This window comes from Thamnophis sirtalis, unplaced genomic scaffold, assembly GCF_051295495.1.
Source record: "Thamnophis sirtalis isolate CommonGarterSnake01/CBP01778 unplaced genomic scaffold, rThaSir2_p1.2 scaffold_10, whole genome shotgun sequence".
In the NCBI taxonomy this organism is placed as follows: domain Eukaryota; kingdom Metazoa; phylum Chordata; class Lepidosauria; order Squamata; family Natricidae; genus Thamnophis; species Thamnophis sirtalis.
This window is the reverse complement of record NW_028261390.1, coordinates 29,639,891-29,661,818: the sequence shown is the minus strand read 5'-3', so window position 1 is coordinate 29,661,818 and position 21,928 is coordinate 29,639,891. Positions and strand designations below refer to the sequence as shown.

Sequence of the window (21,928 nt, the reverse complement as noted above, 5' to 3'; positions counted from 1 at the left end):
AGAAGTCACACAGACAGTTCCCCATCATTGGATAATCCCCCCCCCATCTAGTTTTAACTTCATTAGCTCCCCCCCCGCCAATACTCCTTATAAGCACATGTGTTTTATGAATATTAAAGAGAAAATATTTCATAATTGTGTAACAATGAGAGCTGCTTCTTGCCAAGCACCACGTATCTCAGTGTATACTCAGTGGCAAGTAGAAATGGCTTGCACATATATCTATATAATATATCTATATCTATATATCTATATCTATATCTTAGACATATAGTTAGTTACAGCTTTCAGCTATAGAAGAAGCCCTAAGTGACAACATTTATACGGCAATCTCAAGAGATACATATCAACACATTAGTAGCCTGGGTACCGGGTGCATAAGATCTGTGGGAATAAGCTTTTCTTTTGAAGCAATGCTATTCAGCAGATAAGAGATCAGTGTTTGCATCCCAATATTGTGGTGTGTGTTTTATCACTTGCCCTCTTGCCTCCCTTGTTATAAATCATTTTATCATGCCTGCATTGTACATAACCCCTTAAATGCCAGAATGTTGATGTTCAAGTCTGATCCTGCAGATAATTCCCATTGATTCAGATGAATATGGCGACCAAAAACCAGTCATCTATTTTAAAAAAGCTGATACTTGTTTTTGAACTGTAATCAGAATGCTTTTAGAACAAGCCTGTATTTCACTGTAACTAGTAATTACAATATCTCATCTTATGAAAGGTCAGCTTCTGCTGCAGAATTTGGATCTGGGTAGGGCATCTGTTTTAGCTTTGTTTGTCTTGTCAGTGAATTATGTTTGTATATGTTTACAAATTGTTTGTGTAAGAAGAATAAGAAAAGCTCCAAGAGGAAAAAGATTGACAAGAACTCAACCGTTTTTAAAGATTTTTCTTTTCTCATAGCATTAAGAACCGCTAAGAAATACACATAAAACACTGAGCTCTGTGTTTATAAGCTTCAATGTTGATTAATAATTGATTAAACTTGTATGCCACCTTACTCTCAATGTCACTGATTCACAAAGATCTAACAAAAAAAGATGGCAAGTATGACAGAACTGACGGAATGAAGGGAAGGGTCTCATTGTTTCTCACTATAGCCTAGGTGAAAAACCATATAGATCTTCTAAATATATAAACAGATAATCTCCAAAAATATGCCCACTACCATGGCCATAGTTTATAATTTGCAAGCATGACTTCTAAACTTTATTTTGAAGACTGCAGTTTGTGGTTTCCTAAATGTCTAAATTCATAATTATGGTAACAGTCTCTCTCTCTCTCTCTCTCTCTCACACACACACACACACACAATATACATACATAATTTATAAACCATCAAGCTCACTCATTGAGTGACTCTGGGTAGTGTACAATGAAACATATTGGTCTGCTGGGATACCATTATCATGGAGAAATGCTGAAACAGCAAAAAACAACAACAACAACAACAACAATACATACCTATTATTATTGCTATACTCTTACTCAAGAGTTCTCTTCCATTGGCTACAATCCGGAGGCGGCATTTGCTCAGGTTCAGGTTATGCAGCAGCTGTGCCCATTTCTGAATGAATCATGCAATCACCTTCTATTTGGATTACTGTACTACACTCTACAACACGGGGCTGTTCTTGAAGAGCATTTGGAAGCTGCATTTGGTTCAGAATGGAGTGGTGTAGGAATTGTTGGGCATCTCTCACTATGCCTACATAATATCATTGCTCTTTGAGCTGCAGTGGCTCCTAAGAAGTTCTGGGAGCAATTTAAGGTGCTGCTGGTTGACATCTATAAAAACCCCTAAGGCCACACTTTTTGGTGCCATTATTTCTGCTCACATCACCAGATGTAGAAGCAACAACATGTTCTAGGTCCCCTTTATTAAACAGTGCCATCTTATTGGACTCAGGAGCCATGTATTCTCTGTGACAGCGCCTGCCTTATGGAATAGCATCCCATCAGAAATCTGAATGGCAATGACCTTGTTAACTTTTTATAAGCTTGCTGCATGTATTTTGGCCAAAAGGTTAGGCAAGTTCTGGTGTTATGGTTTTATGATTAGGATGTATTGTTTACCTTGGGTGCTGTGATTTATTGTTGGTTTTAATCACTGTATGCCATCCAGTGTCACTGTTGTTATATGGTTGGTTATCTAAATTACTTCAATAAGGTCAATAAATTATATACATGTATATTGCTTTAATTGTCACATTTCTTCTTAATCACTTACATTGTGGTGCCTGTTTTATGGCAGTGGAAACAATTCAAACTCAGGCAATAATATGAAAATATGAGTTTTATTTAAATAAAAATACATGCACGCATAATGTACAATGGATATGGCTTACACATATGAATTCTTACAGTTTCTAAAATAATAGGCAAAATGATTTAAAAAAAACAGATAACATGCATAAAAGCAAAATATTTATAAACCATGGCCCAATTTAATAAAAATCAAGCAGGCTTCCAAAAATACACCCAGGTTGTTTCACAATTTAATTAAATGTTTCCATTTACTTCTTCATAATGATGTTTTAATGGCAAAATTAATCATTGCTTCTTCACATTTCTTCATGTGAACAGCACATATGTAATAGTAATAATTTTGAAACTGTATACTAAGCCACAGTCAAGTAAAGTTTCTGATCATGCGTGAAGGTTATTAATGTGCTAATAAACTTTGTTTAAATTTTTGCTCTGAGGAAACATTTCTCTATTTCTCACATACTTCTCTTGCTATCTGATATCACAAACTGTTTTTGAAAATCCACTTTCAAAAACAGTTAGATGCAGTATGTACAAATATGATTGTACCTGTAGGGACTTGGAATTTAGGTGGATTACAATTATAAACAAACATTTTCCTATGACACTGAACCATACATCAGACCCTGTATTTTATTTGCAATATTTTTTCAATGATCATAATTACCTGCCTTTTAAAATTTTTACATGATCAATGATTGCTCACAAAAAAGACCTATTATGGTTTTTTTTGGAATTTGATATCAGAAAATGAATGGTACCTCATACGGTTCCAGAAACAAGAAAGAAAATGCCACAAAGTAAAGAGAGGAAAAAGATTCTTCTAAACAATGTAATGCTATAAAACAATGAGCCTATACTAGTGTGTTGTACTACCATTTAAAATTATTAAAATATAGATTATTTTCAGGGATGTTTGCAGAGGTGGGTAAAAGATCAAGATCAAGATGGCAGCTGCAATCAAACAACTGATGCCCTTTTTCTTTTGCGTATACACATACAAAGGGGAAAGTTTTAGTCATGGCCACCATCTTCACTTTTTTTATATCTGTTCTGCATTCATCTCTGAGTATTTGGACAAATACACACACTCTCTGTCTCTGTCTATTAAACATACCAGGTATATATGCTCGTTCAGTTAACATTTTTCATGGGACTATAATTTAAACTGCATTATATTGATAGTTTTGTATATCAGCTTATCCTGGCTATCATAGAATTCTTTCTCATCTGCCATACAACCTGGGATGAGAATAAATTCTTAAAATATTTCATCTTTCTACAAGTTAAAAATCACATAGTAGCAACAGCTTGAAAATGAGTTGTATATAATGATCTTAAGAAAAACTGTTGGGGTGTTTAGTTGTAGTGTAAGGACTATAAAACTGAAGTGGAGAAAAGAATTATCAGTGGATAATTCTTCAGGACCTGCCCAGCAGAAGTAATTAAATAGTAGCAATCCTGAATAGCCTTTCCTCACTTCAGTCAACATGTATAGAAAGAGTACTTGGAAGATGGTATTACTTGCTGTTCATTTTATGAAAAGTATCCCCATATTGTTCATTTGAGCAAGAAATGCACTTCGTTATTAGAATATGTTGCTATATTATTTCAATCCTAATGGATATATAATGCAATTTTTTCATGTACAGGTCCTTCCAAAATCATTACATTATATGCAAATGTTTGATGATATCTCGTATTCAAGTTTCATGTGTAGCTAGCTCTTTATACATGCTTTGATATTTTGCTGCAGGATCTGTGTTTCAGGAATGTGCTACTTTAATAAAAAACTGACTATGCACTCAATTATTCATTCCCATGTAAAGCAAGCAAAGAATAGGAAATTTACTTCACTGATCATTCAGTATTATTAAAATGGGGTGCCTGATAGCATTTTAACACTATACTTTTGGCACTATAAAGAATGAGAAGCCAATGTCTTGTACCTCAAAACAATTTTGATTCCTAAAGGATCATGTAAGCTTCTTACAAAGGAATGGATTTACAATCCCCTAGAGCATTTTTAAATATAATTTTAAAATATATTGTTCTGACATATTATAACAGAGAGCTGACCTCTGTGGTTAAAAAGAGATGAAAAAGAAGAAAATCAACTTGGAGTTTGATACTTCACAATGTTTGATTCAATTTCCGGGTTATTATTTCTGCAAAAAATTAGTTACTTTCATTTTGTAAAACAGTTGGACAACCCCAAGAAGTATCATCGTGCTGCCTGTAGATAATAGAAGTTTTGGCTGGATAAAGTCATTCTAAATGTTTGAATTGGATATATTTCAACATCCTGGCCAAATTTTTATTTGCCAGATGTCACTGTTTCATAATAAACATGACATCAGTCTAAATTTCTTAAAGAGCACCATTTGTATAAATGATAGCTTACATTGTAGCAACTATGAGTCTAATACACTAACCTTGTATTTTACACAAAAGGCACTTTTTCCAATTCTGTATTAACATTCACAAATTAATTTCTAAATAAATCTTACCTTTTAGCATGTAAAAATAAAGTTTAATCTTCCATGGATGATAATAGATTAACCAAAATGTCAACTAATCAACTCTTCATTCTGATCAATATTTAATTCTAACAGTTCCAACAGTTTTAAATCCTATAACTTTTATTCAAATGTAAACATTCTTTTAAGCTACCAATAAAGGCTCTTTACAGTATTTCCCTTCTTGCTTTCAGTATTTTCAAATAATAAGTTTCTAGTATCTTCTTATAGACTGTCTTTAATGTTCTTTTAGTTAAGAAACACTAGTTCTGCTTACAGGGTGGTTGCAACATGCCACCAACATGAATGAACTTAAAAGAAAAAGCTGGAAGTAAATATAGATGGAACTGCAAAAATAACCCAGAAAATGTGATACCTCCACATATTTAATAAGACAAAGTAATAAAAATCTTTTCTTCAAATTCTATTATGAATTTTATATATAACACCAAAGTAGCAACTTGACATTGCTCTTACTTCCAGCAAGCAATATCAAGAGCTAGATTTAAAGTCCAGAGTTATGATTTACCTTTCTATTGGACAGTAGATCAAACCTTTAACTCTAGTGAGCCTATGATATACATCGTATTTTATGGAAATTCTGTATTTATTGAACAGACAACTCAATGCCTGGATGTTCAATCTACCATTATATACTGAAATTTCTTTTGAGTGATGGTACAGTTTGGTAAAACAAATCCTAGGTATGTCTGCTTAAAGGCATTCTCCCAATCTGTAAAACACACAAAACATATGTGCGTTGACTAATGAGTGGAGCTGTGTAATCCTGCAAAATTTCAAAAGGGCATTTTTGTCTAAGAGGTTAGGTGTCAGCTTTTCCATATGTTCCCTCTGGTGGCCGGTAGTACTTGGGGAAAGCCATCAGCTGAATCATGTTGAAAGCATACTTTCTGCATTTGATATTCTTCAGGACATTTTCTATGCGGCATCCTTGTCTAGTGCAGAGGGGGGGAAAAAGACAACTTCGTGAAACAAGTCATAAATAAATATGTTTTATTTTGTACATTGCAGAGTTTTAGCAACAATTGAAGTAAAAATAACAAAGATAAATCTACAATATATTTCCACAAGTGATGATACATCTTACAGAATTAGATCCAAGGCCAGGCCAATACAGTTATTGCCCTCAAAATTAGGTTATATATATTTATTCTCACTGTGGCTTGATTAGATGTTATATTTTATGATATATTTTACTCTAGCATTAGAAATATATTTATTTTAAAAATTATCTTACTTTTTTCAGATTGGTTTTCTTTTGCTCATTCATACATGTTAAAGTTTACATGTAACCATAAGTGTGCAGTTTCCATGAATAAGGCATTTTTAATGAAATCTGGCCCTATAAATTTGCAAAGAAAAGGTCCACCTTTGTCTCATTTTTAAGTTTATGATGAAAGAAAATAAAAATGGCTTTCATGAAGCCCAAATCAACTTTCTGTTGTACAAAGAAAGGATGCTGATTCATACAAAGTACAAAATTCACAAGAGCCAACAAAATGCAAAGAAAACTTGTTTAAAATAATATAGACGGATTTTGTAAAGAAAAGGCATCAAAAGCAAAAATTACAAACAGGTTAATTATGTTACACAACATAAGTTATTATATGCCATAGATGGCTTCACAAAAAAGAGTTAGTTATGCAACAAATAATTAAATGGAATACTAAAATTATTTGTTAAAACAGAAAGACTCTACTGGTAAGAAATAATGAAAACAGCACACTGAAAATTAATCTTTTGACCTTACCCAGAACACTTAACTTAGTTTTAAATGTCAATGTGTAAATACTTTTCTCTATCTTCTTACATGTTTTGACTAATCGCCACAGAAAAAAATATATAATCACGCTGAAGGTTTTATCATTACATTTTCATACAAGGAATCATTTTATGTGGCTCCTGGCATGAAAACTGCAAAGATAGCACTGTTAAAGGGAATGATTCTATCTAGTAAAGTAGAATTTGGCAATTTTCACACCTGAGTACAAATATTATGCTGGGAAAAATAACTATTCCTGCAAATCTGTCCTGAATTAAAATAAAGTGCTGACAATCCCCTAAATTGGAATTTGATTAGAAGGGGGTGAATCACATTTCATGACTAGGTCACATCTGATCAAGAAACCCTAATGTACATTGGCTGTCTTGGAACTAATGAAACGTGAAAAGGTTTGCTAGAGCTAGACGGTGGATTAAATCAGTTGAGCACAGTATGCTTTCTTAATTTCTGGGACGAAAAGGAGAACGTATGCAGTTCAAGACATTGGCTTCTTAAGAACTAGTCTGAGGGTTCAAGAATGTACAATATAGTACAATGGGTAATTTTAAAGTGTTTTTGTTCCTTAAAAAAAGCAACAAACAGAAGTGAACTTTACTGATATTTTGCTAATAGTAAAGCAAGACTTAAAATAAGCCACACAACCAGCAAGTGTGAGCTGACAAGCAACAAGGCGACAGGATAGAAGTGACGAGAAGTTGGCTTGTTATCAGTTAGACAGCCTGTCTCGGGATCATCCGATTCATTCAGTGCTCCCTGGGTTTGTCTGCTGTTAAACAGGGGAAGTTAGGAACAAATAAAAGACCATTTAATAGGAGAGAAAAGCAATACTTTGGTATTCCAACATCAAAATGGCCATGCAGGATTACAAATCTATACTACATAATTCTATTTTGGGGCTTGACCATCATTCTTTTTAAAATCACATGTTAGGGCTATTCTTTAAAAGGAAAAAACAAGTATCCAAAACTTCCCACTGGTATTATTTGCCACATTACATTGCATTTGTAATTCAAAATGAAATAACTCACATCAAATGAGTAAAATAAATCTGAAATGTTATGAACTGGAAATAAAAGATAAAGGTACTGTATGATTTTCAATATGGTGTGGGGGGGGGGAATCTCATATGCAACATAGTTTTCAGCATCACCTAGAATTAAAATGGATGGATAATGTTTGTTTTTATACTGGTTTGTTTAGTGGAACTTTATACACAGATCTTAACTTATCCTGCTACTTCTGGATATCCTTGAATCATTGATTTGCCATTCAAAATCTAGCCTCATCCACTTGTTCTGGGATTCATGATGGTTGCACCATCCCAGGGTCAAGTGATCACCATTTGTAACCCTACCAGATAAGCTTCTGATAAGCAAAATCAATGGAAAAAGCCAGATTCACTTAATGACCGCATGATTCATTTAACAATTGCAGTGATTTGCTTAACAACTCTGGCAAAAAAGGTCCTAAAATGGTGCAAAACTACTTAACCACTGCCTTATTTAGCAATAAACATTTGGGCCCAATTGTGGTTGAAAGTCGAGCACTATCTGTAATTCAGGGCCCGGCTTCATTGCAAGAAAACTCTTTATAAAGATTGCTTTTGTTTTTGAAATTATTTTACAGTTCAGAGACCCCGCACTGGAAAATCTTTAGTACAATGTAGTTTTATTGCAAAGTAAAGAAGAAAGCAGCAAAAGTATGAAAATATGAAGAAGTAGAAGTAGATCCAATTCTCTTATCTTCAAAGAAAATACTTTATAAGACAGCATATGCTGCACATACATTTTGACATTTTAATTTTTATTAATAACATACTTGGATAATGTGCTAGAAGTAATGGAGCCATGTAGGAATCACTGGAAAACAAGAACTTATGTGGTGGTACATTTCTTAAATTCCCATTCCTATCCAATGAGTGTCTAGCTTCCAAAAGGAAGGGGCAGCAATTGGTTATTTGAAGAGCAAAAAACCCAGGAATTTGTGCCAGTTTCCTTTTCTTGGAAAAGAGTCAGGGAGCTGGATTGCCTTGAACTCAGACTGCCAATGGTTATTCCACGTCTATTTATGAAAGGAACTTCCACAACTTAGTTCTGGATGAACAAATGGTCCTGTGGTGAAACTTTGTAAGGAAAACTAAAATTATCATTCTGTATGAAATATGCTCTCCTAGGTTTTGAGTTCTTCTGAGCCATGATTCCACAGGATAGGGAAGTAAGGGCAGTAATGATACTCATGGACACTATGGCGGTAATCAGGAAACATAAGCTACAGATGACAGGCTTCCTGTATTTGAAGCTAGGCTTTACAGAGTTGGAATTCTTGTTGATCTGCTATCAGTTTTGCTATACTATAGATGGGGTAGCTTTGTGAGCTTCAAGAATTATTGTTCAATTTTTATTGTAATGTTTCTGTTTTTTTGTGCTGAGGAACTTCAATATTTATACCTTAGGAAGGATAGATCTGTCCCAGGTAATAGCGGCTCATATGACTCATATATTGACTCATATACTGTAGGTAATCATATCATAGATTTAATTTTCACTTCGGGGCAATTTAGGATGCTGTAATTATAACTTTGCTATCTAGAGACCAATGATATGCAGAAATAAAATTCTATCCTGGGTTAAGCTAGAAACTAGTGTATGTAGCCTGATATGCTGTTTGGGCCCCACACCACTGTATATTCAAATGCCTAGGTGTTATCTTATGAAGCGGAGGATTCCTGAACTTATTATTAGTTCTGGCATATCAGTAGACAGTGAGGAGAAGCTTTAATCAAAATATTTGTGTGTACACTCATTTTTAACCCTTTAACTACTTTAAGAATAGATCGCAATGTATGTTATAGATGGATGTTTTTCAAGATTCAGTTTTAAAAACAGAAACTTTATTTGGTGCAAATTGCAGTAGCCCACTTTCTGGCAGCCAAAATAATTTACAGCTATGTAACATTAATTTTGCAACTAATGCCAACAGATTTCCAAATACAATTTAAAGTAAAGTAAAATTCTACCCCAGGGGTCCCCAACCCCTGGTCTCTAGGCTAGTATCGATCTGCAATCCATTGAAAATTGGGCTGAAATTTGTTTGTCATGTAAAAATGGTTTTAAAATGTCTATATGTATGGTTCATTTAGTGCCCTCTTTGTAGGTATTTAGGAAGGGTTAGTGTTCCACCAAGCTTTGGATCTGTAAGGATTGTCACTGTTGCTTATGGACAACAGATTTCAGTTGGCACTTTCTATCTGGTTTTATGTATGTAGTTTGTTGTGTTTATCTTTGGAAATGTCTTTAATCACTTTCCAATTCAGCATTGCATATATATATATATATATATATATATATATATATATATATATATATATATATATGTGTGTGTGTGTGTGTGTGTGTGTGTGTGTGTGTGTGTGTGTGTGTGTGTGTGTGTGTGTGTGTGTGTGTGTGTGTGTGTGTGTGTTTTATTTGTGCTGATAAATAAATAAAGGGAGACTAGGATAGATCTATTTCAAGCTATTTAGCTCTCATCAGCTAGCCATACCCTTACTGGGATTCGAACCTGTGCTGTATTGCATCTTAGGCAAACATCTTAGCCATTATGCCACAGGTCTCCTCCTTATCAGCTGAAGCCAGGGAAGAAGGTATATATTTAGTGTCACAACCCCTGGTAAGCCCCAATTATGGGAGGAAGCTAACTGCTTCCATCATCTGTCAATCGGCTCGTCACAAGAGTCCATCACGACAGAAACCCAATATTTTTACTGTTGCCTTTATATATATATATATTTATTATATATATATAATAAATATATATATATATATATATATACACCTTATTAAGATTAATTATGACGTCATTTTAATAAAAGAAATCATTCCCACTTATACCATAATTGTCAAAATTAGATCATTCCAAATATTTCCAGAATTCTTATTATTTCTTTTCAGTAAGAATCTGGAATATTTTATGTACAAAAATTGTACATTTTTCCAGTACCATAAAAGGAAAGCACTGTAGTTTTCAATGCTAGCGGGATTTATGGTGGATCACAGCAATTAATCTCTTCACAATGGCTAGTTTCTGCAAGTCATGCTTGCAAACAAATGATATTAAATATGCTAGCTGAGCAACTTGCTCAGAAAGAATGTAAGAAGAATATGGTATTTTGCTAACCAACATGGCAAATGTTGATGGGTTAATAGATAATTAACATAGTCATTTTTCTGCACTGTTAATTTGAATCCTAGCCTTCATCTGAGTAGGCCCTAATGGCAAAATCAATTCTTGATTACTTAAATCAGGATTTCTCAGGATTTCTATTACTAGGACATATTTGACAGGGCTAAAAATCACTTAAGTGAATCTGGCACAAATAGGAATATGACAGATCATATATATCTTCAAGTCAACCTTGATTTTTGGTGACTGTATGGACAAGTCGAGGCAATTTTCCCCCCTGGCAACATTTTGGAAGTGTTTGCCACTGCCTTCTTCCCGAGATTTCGCGAGACTGATAGACATAAAAGTTACCCTACTGGTTTTGTGTGTAAGAAAGGACTATAATGTGTGTGTGTGTGTGTGTGTGTGTGTGTGTGTGTGTGCGCACGTGTACACATACACACATGCAAGTATATAGATAGATCTATATGCACACATAATTTTATATTAATTTTAATGTATGCATTTTTAAGGCTGTAGTAAAATAAATTTAGAAGCGTCTAATTGAAATCAAGGAAGAAAATAAAAATGTCACACATTTAAAAATCAAAACTTTAAGAGACTAGAAATAAATTCAAGAACCAAATAATTAATGAAAATTAGATTCTTAACCCCCCATTCACAACTATTGCTACTGAGCACAAATTAACAACACTTCTGTTTCAAGCTTATCTACCCCGAAACATATATTCCAGATTTTTGTATTTTCATAGTAAAGAGCATTCACTCTGGTACACCTAGCTGCCTTTTCCTTGATGGTGTTAATAGGGAAATGTTACAAGGATTTCTTCCAAGAACATCTCAATTACAGAAGCAGAATAAGCAAGTAGTTGATGCATCTGTTCGGATATTGAAATTGAGATTGCTGTTCATATACTCATGGTTTGGCCAATATATCACTAACTTCTCTAACTGCAAAATATTCACTAACTAACATCACTAACAGAAAAATGTGGTTTTTACTCACTGATGTTTCCAAGAAAGTGGCTAAAATTTGATTATTGTGTTGCAAGCCATTAGGCTTAATTGGAACTTACATACTGTAAAATTTGTAATTTATCATCTTCAGTTATTGTACTCAACTCACATCCTTTTTAATTTGTTTCTTTTTAAAATTATATTAATGGCTACTTCATCTTTATGTTATTTTTAAGCTGCTGCTTTTTGGTATAATAAAGCATATTAGTCTAAAACACAAGATTGCAGCACAAAAATAATTAGATATATACTGGGGAACATGCAGCTTTTTCTTTGCTTGTAGTCTGTATTGCTTTTCAACTTTCTAGTTTGTACTGCTTTTCAACAAAGCTACATCACCTAACAAAAATACTATAGGATTAAGAATTGAGGTGTGGCCATCCTCCTCCCCTTTTTGTATCTTTTTAAATACCGTATTTTTAGGAGTATAAGATGCACTGGAGTATAAGATGCACCAAGATTTTGAAGAGGCAAATTACAAAAAAAGTTTTTGCACTCTGCAGACCTCCCAGAAACAGCCCGTTTTTCATGAAAATGGGTCTGTTTTTTGTCAAAAAAAGGACACACATAGCATTTAGGAGGCTTATAGAGTGCTCCTGGGGGCTGGGGGAGGGGAAAGCCTATTTTTCGTTCATTTTTGCCCTCCCCAGCCCCCAGAAGCACTCTATAAGCCTTATGGACAGCCATTTTGGTGAAGGGGGCGGGGTTTCAGGAGGCAAAAAAATGCTGTATTCAGTGTATAAGATGCACCCAGATTTCCAGCCTCTTTTTTGAGGGAAAAAGGTGTGTCTTATACTCCGAAAAATATGGTACATCATAATTTCAGGTAATTTTATCTTCTAGCTAGTATGATGAAGAGATAAGAAATAGACTGACAAGGTGCAATGTTATAGCTCAGCAATAGAAACAGTTGCTAAGTTTGAAAACTGATAACTTGCTATTCATGTATGTATGACTACAATTCTGATCTTGGTGCAGTCAAATTTGCTGGCTTGCAAAAGTAAATTATTAGACTATGAACCATGTATTTTCAAGTACAAGGTAAGAACTGTTATTTAAATAAAGAGCAAAGATACAAACATACATAGCTTCATTAATCATAACTTATAAAATCAATATTGAATTGTATTACAGGTATTTAATATCACAACCTTGAATTAATTTAATCTAAATATAGTCACTTTGCACTTCAATAGAACTGTGGCTCTTTTTTTGATTGAAAGAAAAATATTTAAATTCTAACTAGATAACTGCTGAACAAGATAAGATTAGATCAATGAATTTTCTGATGCATATTGAACAGCTTTAACAAGTATGTGCTAAATTTATCACAAATTGAGTTTTGGCAAGATTCAATTTAATACAATAAATCATTCCATGAAAGAGGAGTGATAGAAGAGGATTTTTTTTTAAATGTTGGGATTCAAATTTTTCTTATTTATACATTAGCAGTTAAAAACAATGAGAATATTTTTATCATGGTCAAATATGGTGCAAATAATAAATATGGAATCATAGAATCTCTTGTGCAAGCACGTATTTCTGATGGCATACTAATCTGATATTAATCTCAGGTTTTTTTTATAATCTTCAAAGAGGATACAAAATTGTGAAAAGAATTGCTGATGCATACACAAGGATACTTAAGCAAGAGCTCCAAGGAGTATTTCAAAATTCAATTCCCCCCAAAATATATAGCTGAATAGTTCTAGGGATCTTAATAGAAAAGCTGAGATATATCAAACAAGACAGTTATAAATGTGGCTTCATATTCTACTCTCTTAGCATATGAAGTTGTCTCAGCTGTTTGTTTTAAATAAACAGATAACGTAACTAGCCAGGTTTGGCAAAGGAAACTGAGAACCACTCAATAAATGTTAGCAGAAAATCTAGGGTAAATATGTACATTGTCTCCTGGCATTTTAGGAAGGCTTTTCAGGTTGTAGAGCAAATAGAACTATACTTATAGTAACAGGGTGAGAATACAGAAACCTGATTGTATCTAGATGATATGTAATATCTGTATAAGTATTCCTTCTACTTTCAAAATGCTCTTTTGGTTTGTTAATCTCCTTTCTGGTCTTTCCATTTAATCTGAGGGATGGTTTTGCCCTCCCAAAGTGATCTTTTTATTTATTTGTGTTTGCTTGGAAAAAATGCAGTGAATAAACAGCCACTGGGAATGAGGGTTTTGGATTATATTTTTACTTTTTTATAAAACTTTCTTTGCCCTTCAAATATAGTATATCATTTGATTATCATAGGACAATTACACTTGGCAAGTCTCAAGAGACTGGCCTTCTCTTTCATGGTGCCTGCACTTCTACCTCCCAAACATGAGGTTAGCTTCATCCCTCAAGATCTGGCCATGCCTTCAAACCTGGGGATTCCCAGGGATTGGGAATATCTTGCAATAGCTCCCTTACTATGGCTAACTTTATCATCTCTGATTGTGTGCTTTTTAAGTAGTTTTTTAATTTTTTTTAATGATGAGTGTTTTTTATATATTTGTTTTTCTTTTAATTAATTGTTGCATGTCAGGCAGAGTTACGCTCTTGTGAGATGGGTGGTCACATAAACATGATGAATAAATAAGTTTCATAAGCTACTCAGAGCCTGCTGGAATTGAGCAGCATAGAAATTTCAGTAAATAAATAAATCATTGGAGTCTTCCAGCAGAGAGTGGGACAGACTCTCTATCACATCTGTTTCTTATTCTAACCCCCAAAGAGATAATGGAATAGACTTCCCTCCTTAGAATCTCCTTTATCTTAAAAGCTCATTGAACAGCTCTTCCTTAATTGATTTCTGAATTGCAAGTTCACCAAGGTTGTTTCAATATATATTTCTTTAGGACAGTAGGAACAAGTTAATTTCATGGTTGCCCCAAAGGTGCTTTTTCAAGAGGCAACTGGACTTTCTTGTTTTTCTTTCAAGACATCTCACTTCTCATCCAAGCTTCTTCTTGGATGAGAAGTGAAACATCTTTAAACAGTTAATCATAGTTAATAAAAGCTACTATTGAATAAAACACCTACATAAATTGTATCTTAAAATAGAATAGCATTTAGATCAATGTGAGAAATAGTATTACTTCTACATATAAATATCATTCAGGAAACACATGCTTATTTATTATATTGACATTTAATGAAATAGATTATGTTGCTTTTTATCTTTCAGAGAATGGAAATACAGTTGCAAGAAAAAGTATGTGAACCCCTTGGGATTACGTGGAGTTTTACATGAATTGGTCATAAAATGTGCTCTGAACTTCATCTAAGTCACAACAATAGAAAAACACAGTCTGCTGAAAATAATATTACACAAACATTAGATGTTGCCATGGTTTAATTGCACATATGTAAACATTCACAGTGCAGGGAGGAACAACAACTGTGGAAGGAACAACACCCGGAAAGTGACATAACTGAACAAAGATTAATGGATCAAAGGTGCTTCAGCACCCGTAATAAAGTTTTCACAGAAGTGGAAATGCAACATCTAGAAATATTGGCTAAAGAGTGATGATGAACAAGCTGAAGAAATTGCTCCAACACTTGAACAAATTGACCAGCCAGTGGAAGAAACGAACATACAGGATGAAGACCCTCCTGTGCAACAATGATTATGTGAATCAAAGCACAGAAAAATTGCTGCAGGCTGTGAAAACAGAGAACAGCATAAAAACAACAGAAACAAAGGCAGAATATAAGGAAAAACAGCTGGATGACAGATTAAAATAGATGGAAAACCAAAGCTTTGCATGGACAGCACTTAAAAAACATTGGAGGAAAATGTGATGACAACTTGGACATGGCTTAAGTTGGGAAATCAAGAAAGAAACAGAAGGTTTAATACTGGCTGCTCAAGAACAAGCACTACAAACTAATGCCAGGAAAACGAAAATACAAAAATCCACTGACAACTCATACTGCCGACTTTGTTATTAATATGTGAATGCAGCAGAATCACACAAACTGATTACAAAGCTAGACATGACCAAGTTGCTAAATTAATTCACTGGTCATTATGTAAAAAATATGATTTATCTGTAACCAGAAAGTTACAGGTGAATCATTGGACTTAATAATTGGTTGAACCATTGGAACCATTGGACTTAATAATTGGTTGACCCTCTTTTGGCAGCAATAACCTCAACCAAACATTTCCTGTAGTTGCAGATCAGACCTGCACAACGATCTGGAGTAATTGTGGACCACTCCTCTTCACAAAACTGTTTCAGTGTAGCAATATTCTTGGGATGTCTGGTGTGAATAGCTCTCTTAAGGTCATGCCATAGCTTTTCAATTGGGTTGAGGTCAGGACTCTGATTGGGCCACTCCAGAGGGCGTATTCTGTGCTGTTGAAGCCATTTTTGTGTTGACTTATTTGTATGCTTTGAGTCATTGTCCTGTTGCATCACCCATCCTCTGTGGAGCTTCAGTTGGCAGACAGATGGCTGTACATTTTCCTGCAAAATGTCTTGATAAACTCTTGAATTCATTTTCCCATCAATGACAACAATCTGTCCAGACCCTGAGGCAGCAAAGTAGCCCCAAACCATGATGCTCCCTCCACCATGTTTTACAGTGGGGATGAGGTTTTGATGTTGGTGTGCTGTGCCTTTTTTTTCTCCACACATAGTGTTGTGTGTTTTTCCCAAACAACTCAATTTTGGTTTCATCTGTCCACAGTATATTTTGCTAGTAGTGCTGTGGAACATCCAGGTGCTCTTTTGCAAACTTCAAACGTGCTGCAATATTTTTTTTGGACAGCAATGGCTTCCTCTGTGGCATCCTCCCATGTACTCCATTCTTGTTTAATGTTTTCCTTATTGTAGATGTGTCAACAAAAATGTTAGCATGTGCCAGAGATTTCTGTAGGTCTTCAGCTGACACTCAAGGATTCTTCTTTACCTCATGAAACATTCTGCACTGTGCTCTTGCAGTCATTTTTACAGGAGGACCACACCTAGGAAGAGTAGCAACAGTGCTAAACTTTCTCCATTTGTAGACAGTCTGTCTTACCATGGACACATGAGCATCAAGGCTTTTGGGGATACTTTTGTAACCCTTTCCAGCTTCATGCAAGTCAACAATTCTTGATCGTAGGTCTTCTGAGAGCTCTTTTCTGCGAGGCATGGTTCACATCAGACAGTGCTTCTTGAAACCAGTAAACCCAAAACAGGTGTGTGTTTTTAAAGGGCAGAACAGCTGTCAGCAACACATCCAATATCATCACACTGATTGGAGTCAAGGTTGGCTCACTCCTGGCTCCAATTAGCTCTTGGAGAAGTCATTAGGCTAGGGGCTCACATACTTTTTCCTCCCTGCACTGTGAGTGTTTAATGTCATGTTCAATTAAACCATGGCAACATCTAATGTTTGTGTAGTATTATTTTCAGCAGACTATGTTTTTCTATTGTTGTGACTTAGATGAAGTTCAGAGCACATTTTATGACCAATTCATGCAAAACTCCACATAAACCTAAGGGGTTCACATACTTTTTCTTGCAACTGTATGCCTGACGGGTTGAATCCATATTCAGCTTGTTTTGGTATTCAGGTTTCCATTGTAGGAGATGACCAGGCTGAGCCCAAGGAGGTCAAACTCATCATCAATCATGAGTGCTTGAATGTCTAGAGGAGAACTAAGTCCAGCCCATCTTGAATTCCTTTCTTAACTTCCACTAATTCCCCTTGACAGTTAGTAGTTCAGATTCTTGTAGGGAGCTTAAGCTTCCAATAAATCTTTATGCTCATTTGAACTGCCTGAATCTCCTGATTTCTCTGGGCTGTGAAATTGATACAAGTGTAGAAAATCTATTTCTGGATATTCAGAATTAACTTGTAGCTAGTAAACAACTAGGTGCTTTTTCATTAAGATTAGTTTTGGATGATGCCAAATTGCAGATTTTGCCTATGTCTAATTCCCAAACTTGTGTTGCGTTTATAGCAGGCTTGTATGCAATGCAAAATTCACTAACTCTAAGTTCTCATTTCTCCATTTTCCTTCTAAACTGTAGTATTTCTATTTCCAAAGTATATATTTTAATTTGCATCAATCAGGAAATGTCACCAAATATAGATAACCTTTTAACCAAGTAGCATACATTGTTATACATTTCTTTTGCCAATAACATTCATATCTGACTTACTGACAATTACATATTCTGCTGAACCATTTAATTCCCCTTAATTCTAGTTCCAATAGCAGTGATTCTAGAAGCTATTTTCTAAGAAATTGGGAAAATGCTATATTTTCTTTCCCCCTTTTTGTACGCTTTTGAGTCAGTTTTTACTCATGGTGACTTCCTAGGCTTCAGAATCAAAAAAATCTTGTAAATGTTAGTGTATCTCTATACTGTATTGCATAATTTTTATTTATATCACTACTGCAAACTCCAAAATTACCAAAGATTAATACATTATTCATGGGGTTAAAAAGCTATCATTCAAATATCAAGACTGGTCTACCCTGAAGAATGATAATTTATCATTAAATCATAATAAGTGCTATGTTACGTTGGTTGAGCTTTGTGTGATATTGTTGATGTAAGCTAGCATTTAGTGCCAAGAGAGGGTTCACTTTGCAATGCTGTTTTCAAAATGGCAAGACCATCATATGGCAATAATTACAACTGATCACTGTTAGCCTAGTCAATATAATCATCACTACTTGACACCATTTCACATTGCAGAAGTAAGAAATGATGCATTGCTTTGGCTTTCATTCCATTAGAGTGCTTTCAAGTATTTCAGAGAATGAAAAGCTTTTCCTACTGCACAGTCCAAAGGACTTTTTTAAAAACTCAAGTCAAGTGCCTGCATTTTCAAATATGTAACTTTTTAAAGGAATGTTTTATCAAACCATCATATAAATGGAGAAACATATATTTTACCTAGTAGCATTTATTTTAGATCGTACTTATAAAATATTTTTAAATGAAAGATGTTTAAAAATGCAGAAATCCTTCAAGGATATAGACAAAATTTTCTTCTTTTTTTGAGCTCTAACTTTTTAACATCTCCAAAAATTTGCAATAAATTCAGAAGAATTATAACTTTATTCAGTTGCATCAATTCTGGGCAGATATGCTGATATCATTTTCATAAACAGTAAAAACACTTTCATGGCAGTTTTCCCCCAATACTAAAAAAATGTTCCTTATATCTATATTTTGTGGAATAATAAATAATGGGAGCACTTTTTCTATGGAAAGTAAAGACAACTGGCTTAATTTGATCTTACTGACAGATCATTATTCAGAGCTTCATTTTTTGTTACCTTGTATGATTTAATGGGTTATTTAAAGTAGTCCCCCTTAGTATTATTGTTAATAGAAAAAGCCTAAAAACGAATACAAGGTTATAATGGACGGCAGATTATTTTTTTAAAGTTCTTTGACTGCTTATGCCATTACTTGTTAATGGTGTTACTTAAATTTTTATTCTGGTGTTATATACATTCCATCAGGAGTAATTCCTGAAAACCATGTATTTTAGTTTGATTCACAAATGGGAGAAAATATGACTCTAGGATGGCTCCACTATAATGGTTAACATCCACTTTCTCTTGTGGTTTTTTATATTTCATATTTTTAATGATGATAGTTTTATATATTTATTTAGTTAATTTTTATACACCACTCAGAGTCACTTTTTGTGTGATGGGCAGCCATATAATGCTTTTATTCCGCCACAATAGATATCTTGTTTTATGGATTACAAGCTGATCGTGAAAGCAGAGTAGCTGTAAATGAATAGAGTTTAGGATTAAATAAATAAAATACACCAATAATCAATGTAAGCACATTCAACATGAAAGCTAGAATATGCACTGGCAATCATGAATGAAAAGCTAAACAGGGATAGGATATATGGCAATAATGGAATATGTGAAATAGTGTAAATAGTATCATGCAACATTAGCAATTTATAAAGAGGTAAAGAATTGAATTGTTCTATGGTCCCACTGATTTATTATTATAGTCATTAGCAGCTTTTCCAAAAGAGTAATTCATCCATTTAATAGAAGGGCATTATTTGAATATCTAATTTCTTTTAGTCAAGTCATCTGCATGCAGTTCGAATAATTTATAAACAGGAACTGTATGTTTTCTTTGCATAGCAAGGAATATTGATAAATGGCTAGACTTTTTAATTTTCTACTGGATTTCAAAGCATGATCAATTAATTCTTGCCAAACAGTTATTCATGAAAGAAGGTATCTGGAATTCAGTATAAAAGAGTTAGTTATCAAGTGTAAACAATGTTTATTTTTTCATTTAAAAAATGTGTTTTTCAGCACTTGTCCAAATTACCAAGTGTACATAATGCAAGTTCCTTTGAAAATAATAAATCTGACCTTTACAAGCTATTATTTTGTTTCATTTAAATTTATTGCCAATAAGGAAATCAAACCACCTCTCCTAATTACGTAGCTTGATTAATTTAATCAGATTCATTGTATAATTACAACTAATTGCAAAGTAATTTAATTTTAAAAAATCAAGTGCCAGCTTAATTAAGTTTGGTTGCTGTACTTTATTTGTCTTTAATTGAAGAAACTCATAAAAGAACCAAGGAAATAAAGTATGTTTAAAACATAATATATATTTAGCAGTATTCTGACAATCTTTGTGAGAATTCATATTTTAGAAAAAAATATATCTATGAAAGTTCTGAAATATGATCCTGGCTTGGGAAAGTAATGAAAACGTCACTTCTTTCAAACTGTACCCTGACTTAGTCAGGGAAGCATAGATTAAAACACATCTAAGAGCTGCAGTGGTGCAGTGATTAGAATGCAGTACTGCAGGCTACTTTTGCTGATCACCGGCTGCCAGAAGTTTGGTGGCTTGGGTCTCACCGGCTTAAGGTTGACTCAGCCTTCTGAAATCGGTAAAATAGGGACCCAGATTGTTGGGGGCAATATGCTAACTCTGTAAACCGTTTAGAGAGGACTGTAAAGCACAGTGAAGTGGTGTGTAAGTCTAAGTGCTATTGCTATCTGCAAACTTGAAAATATGGTAAATAGATAAAATATGAAAATATGGTAAATAGATAACAAACAGTGAAGATTAAGAACATACCTCCTCATGCAGTCCAGTGCTCGAATAAAGAAATCTTTGTGCAAATGATGCTCATCTCTTAAAATTGAACATTGTTCCAGTGTCACTGACATTGATGTCCTATCTTTGGCACTTTTACAGCAGGTGAACCGTACACCATTTAACTTGCGGCAAATCTATAGTGTAAAATGAAGATATCATTTCTTTTCTTTCATATTATAATTTTACACTTCTATACACTTTTACATCCTATTGTTAAGTGCTGTTTTTTGGGCATAATAAAGTTTTTGTTGGATTGTTTATAATGCACAAAGAAAACCAAGTAACTATATTCATTTTAATTACAGGCATATTGCTTTATCTAGCACAGGGGTACCCGACCCTGTCTGTGGCCTGGTGCTGGGCCACATCTGTTTGGAACCAAGGTGTGGAAATGGTGGGTGAGTGTGTGTGCATGTGAAGCAGCATTTGTGGTGTGTGCACATGTGCAAAACCATCCTCTCTCTCACCCACCACTGCCCCCTCAAACAAGCTGGAAAGGTTGGGGAATGCTGATCTAGCATACATAACCATATGCTGTAGAGAAACCAATTCATCACATGTCTCAAAAATATTTTCAGCTTTGTTCTTTTGATAACACAAATATAGTTTATTCATTAAATAATACTTTTACAATAATTGTCTATAGTCAAGCAAATGTATAGAAATTTGATAAGAATATAAATGAAATAAATAAAAATCAAGTTCTATTAATATATAGAATGAATATCAATCGTTAGGCTGAATGCATAAAAATTTGCAAGACAGACACCAGTGACAAAAATAAATGTTTTGACTTCGAGTTGGTAAGTCAATTCAAGATGTAGTCTCACAGGAAATTCATTTGCATTCCTATATCCACTCTTCCCCTGTTCTATGGTTATAGGGAAATGTTTAATTAAATGCCAGCAAGTCATGATAGGGGAGCTATTTGACATGGCAGTCAATGTAGCCTGATATGTAGACATTAAATAATACAATTTCACTTAACAGTGCTTAACAATTTAACTTGTACTT

At 34.1% G+C, this 21,928-nt stretch overlaps 1 protein-coding gene across 6 annotated transcripts in view; it reads right to left on the bottom strand.

Annotated features, from left to right (window-relative positions):
• Window positions 1-2,290: 2,290 nt before the first annotated feature.
• INPP4B (inositol polyphosphate-4-phosphatase type II B) overlaps window positions 2,291-21,928 on the bottom strand; it is a 221,525-nt gene continuing 201,887 nt past the window's right edge. For 4 of the 6 annotated variants that reach the window (XM_087724357.1, XM_087724355.1, XM_087724356.1 and 1 more), the window contains 2 exons: window positions 20,894-21,048; window positions 6,069-7,366 (listed from right to left, as the gene is read on the bottom strand). In XM_087724357.1, coding sequence (XP_087580483.1) covers window positions 7,192-7,366; window positions 20,894-21,048 — 330 coding nt within the window. In that variant the 3' untranslated portion in view covers window positions 6,069-7,191. Of the gene's footprint in view, window positions 5,753-6,068; window positions 7,367-20,893; window positions 21,049-21,928 lie in introns of those variants that run through there. The other 2 variants (XM_087724358.1, XM_087724354.1) reach the window with 2 other exon arrangements.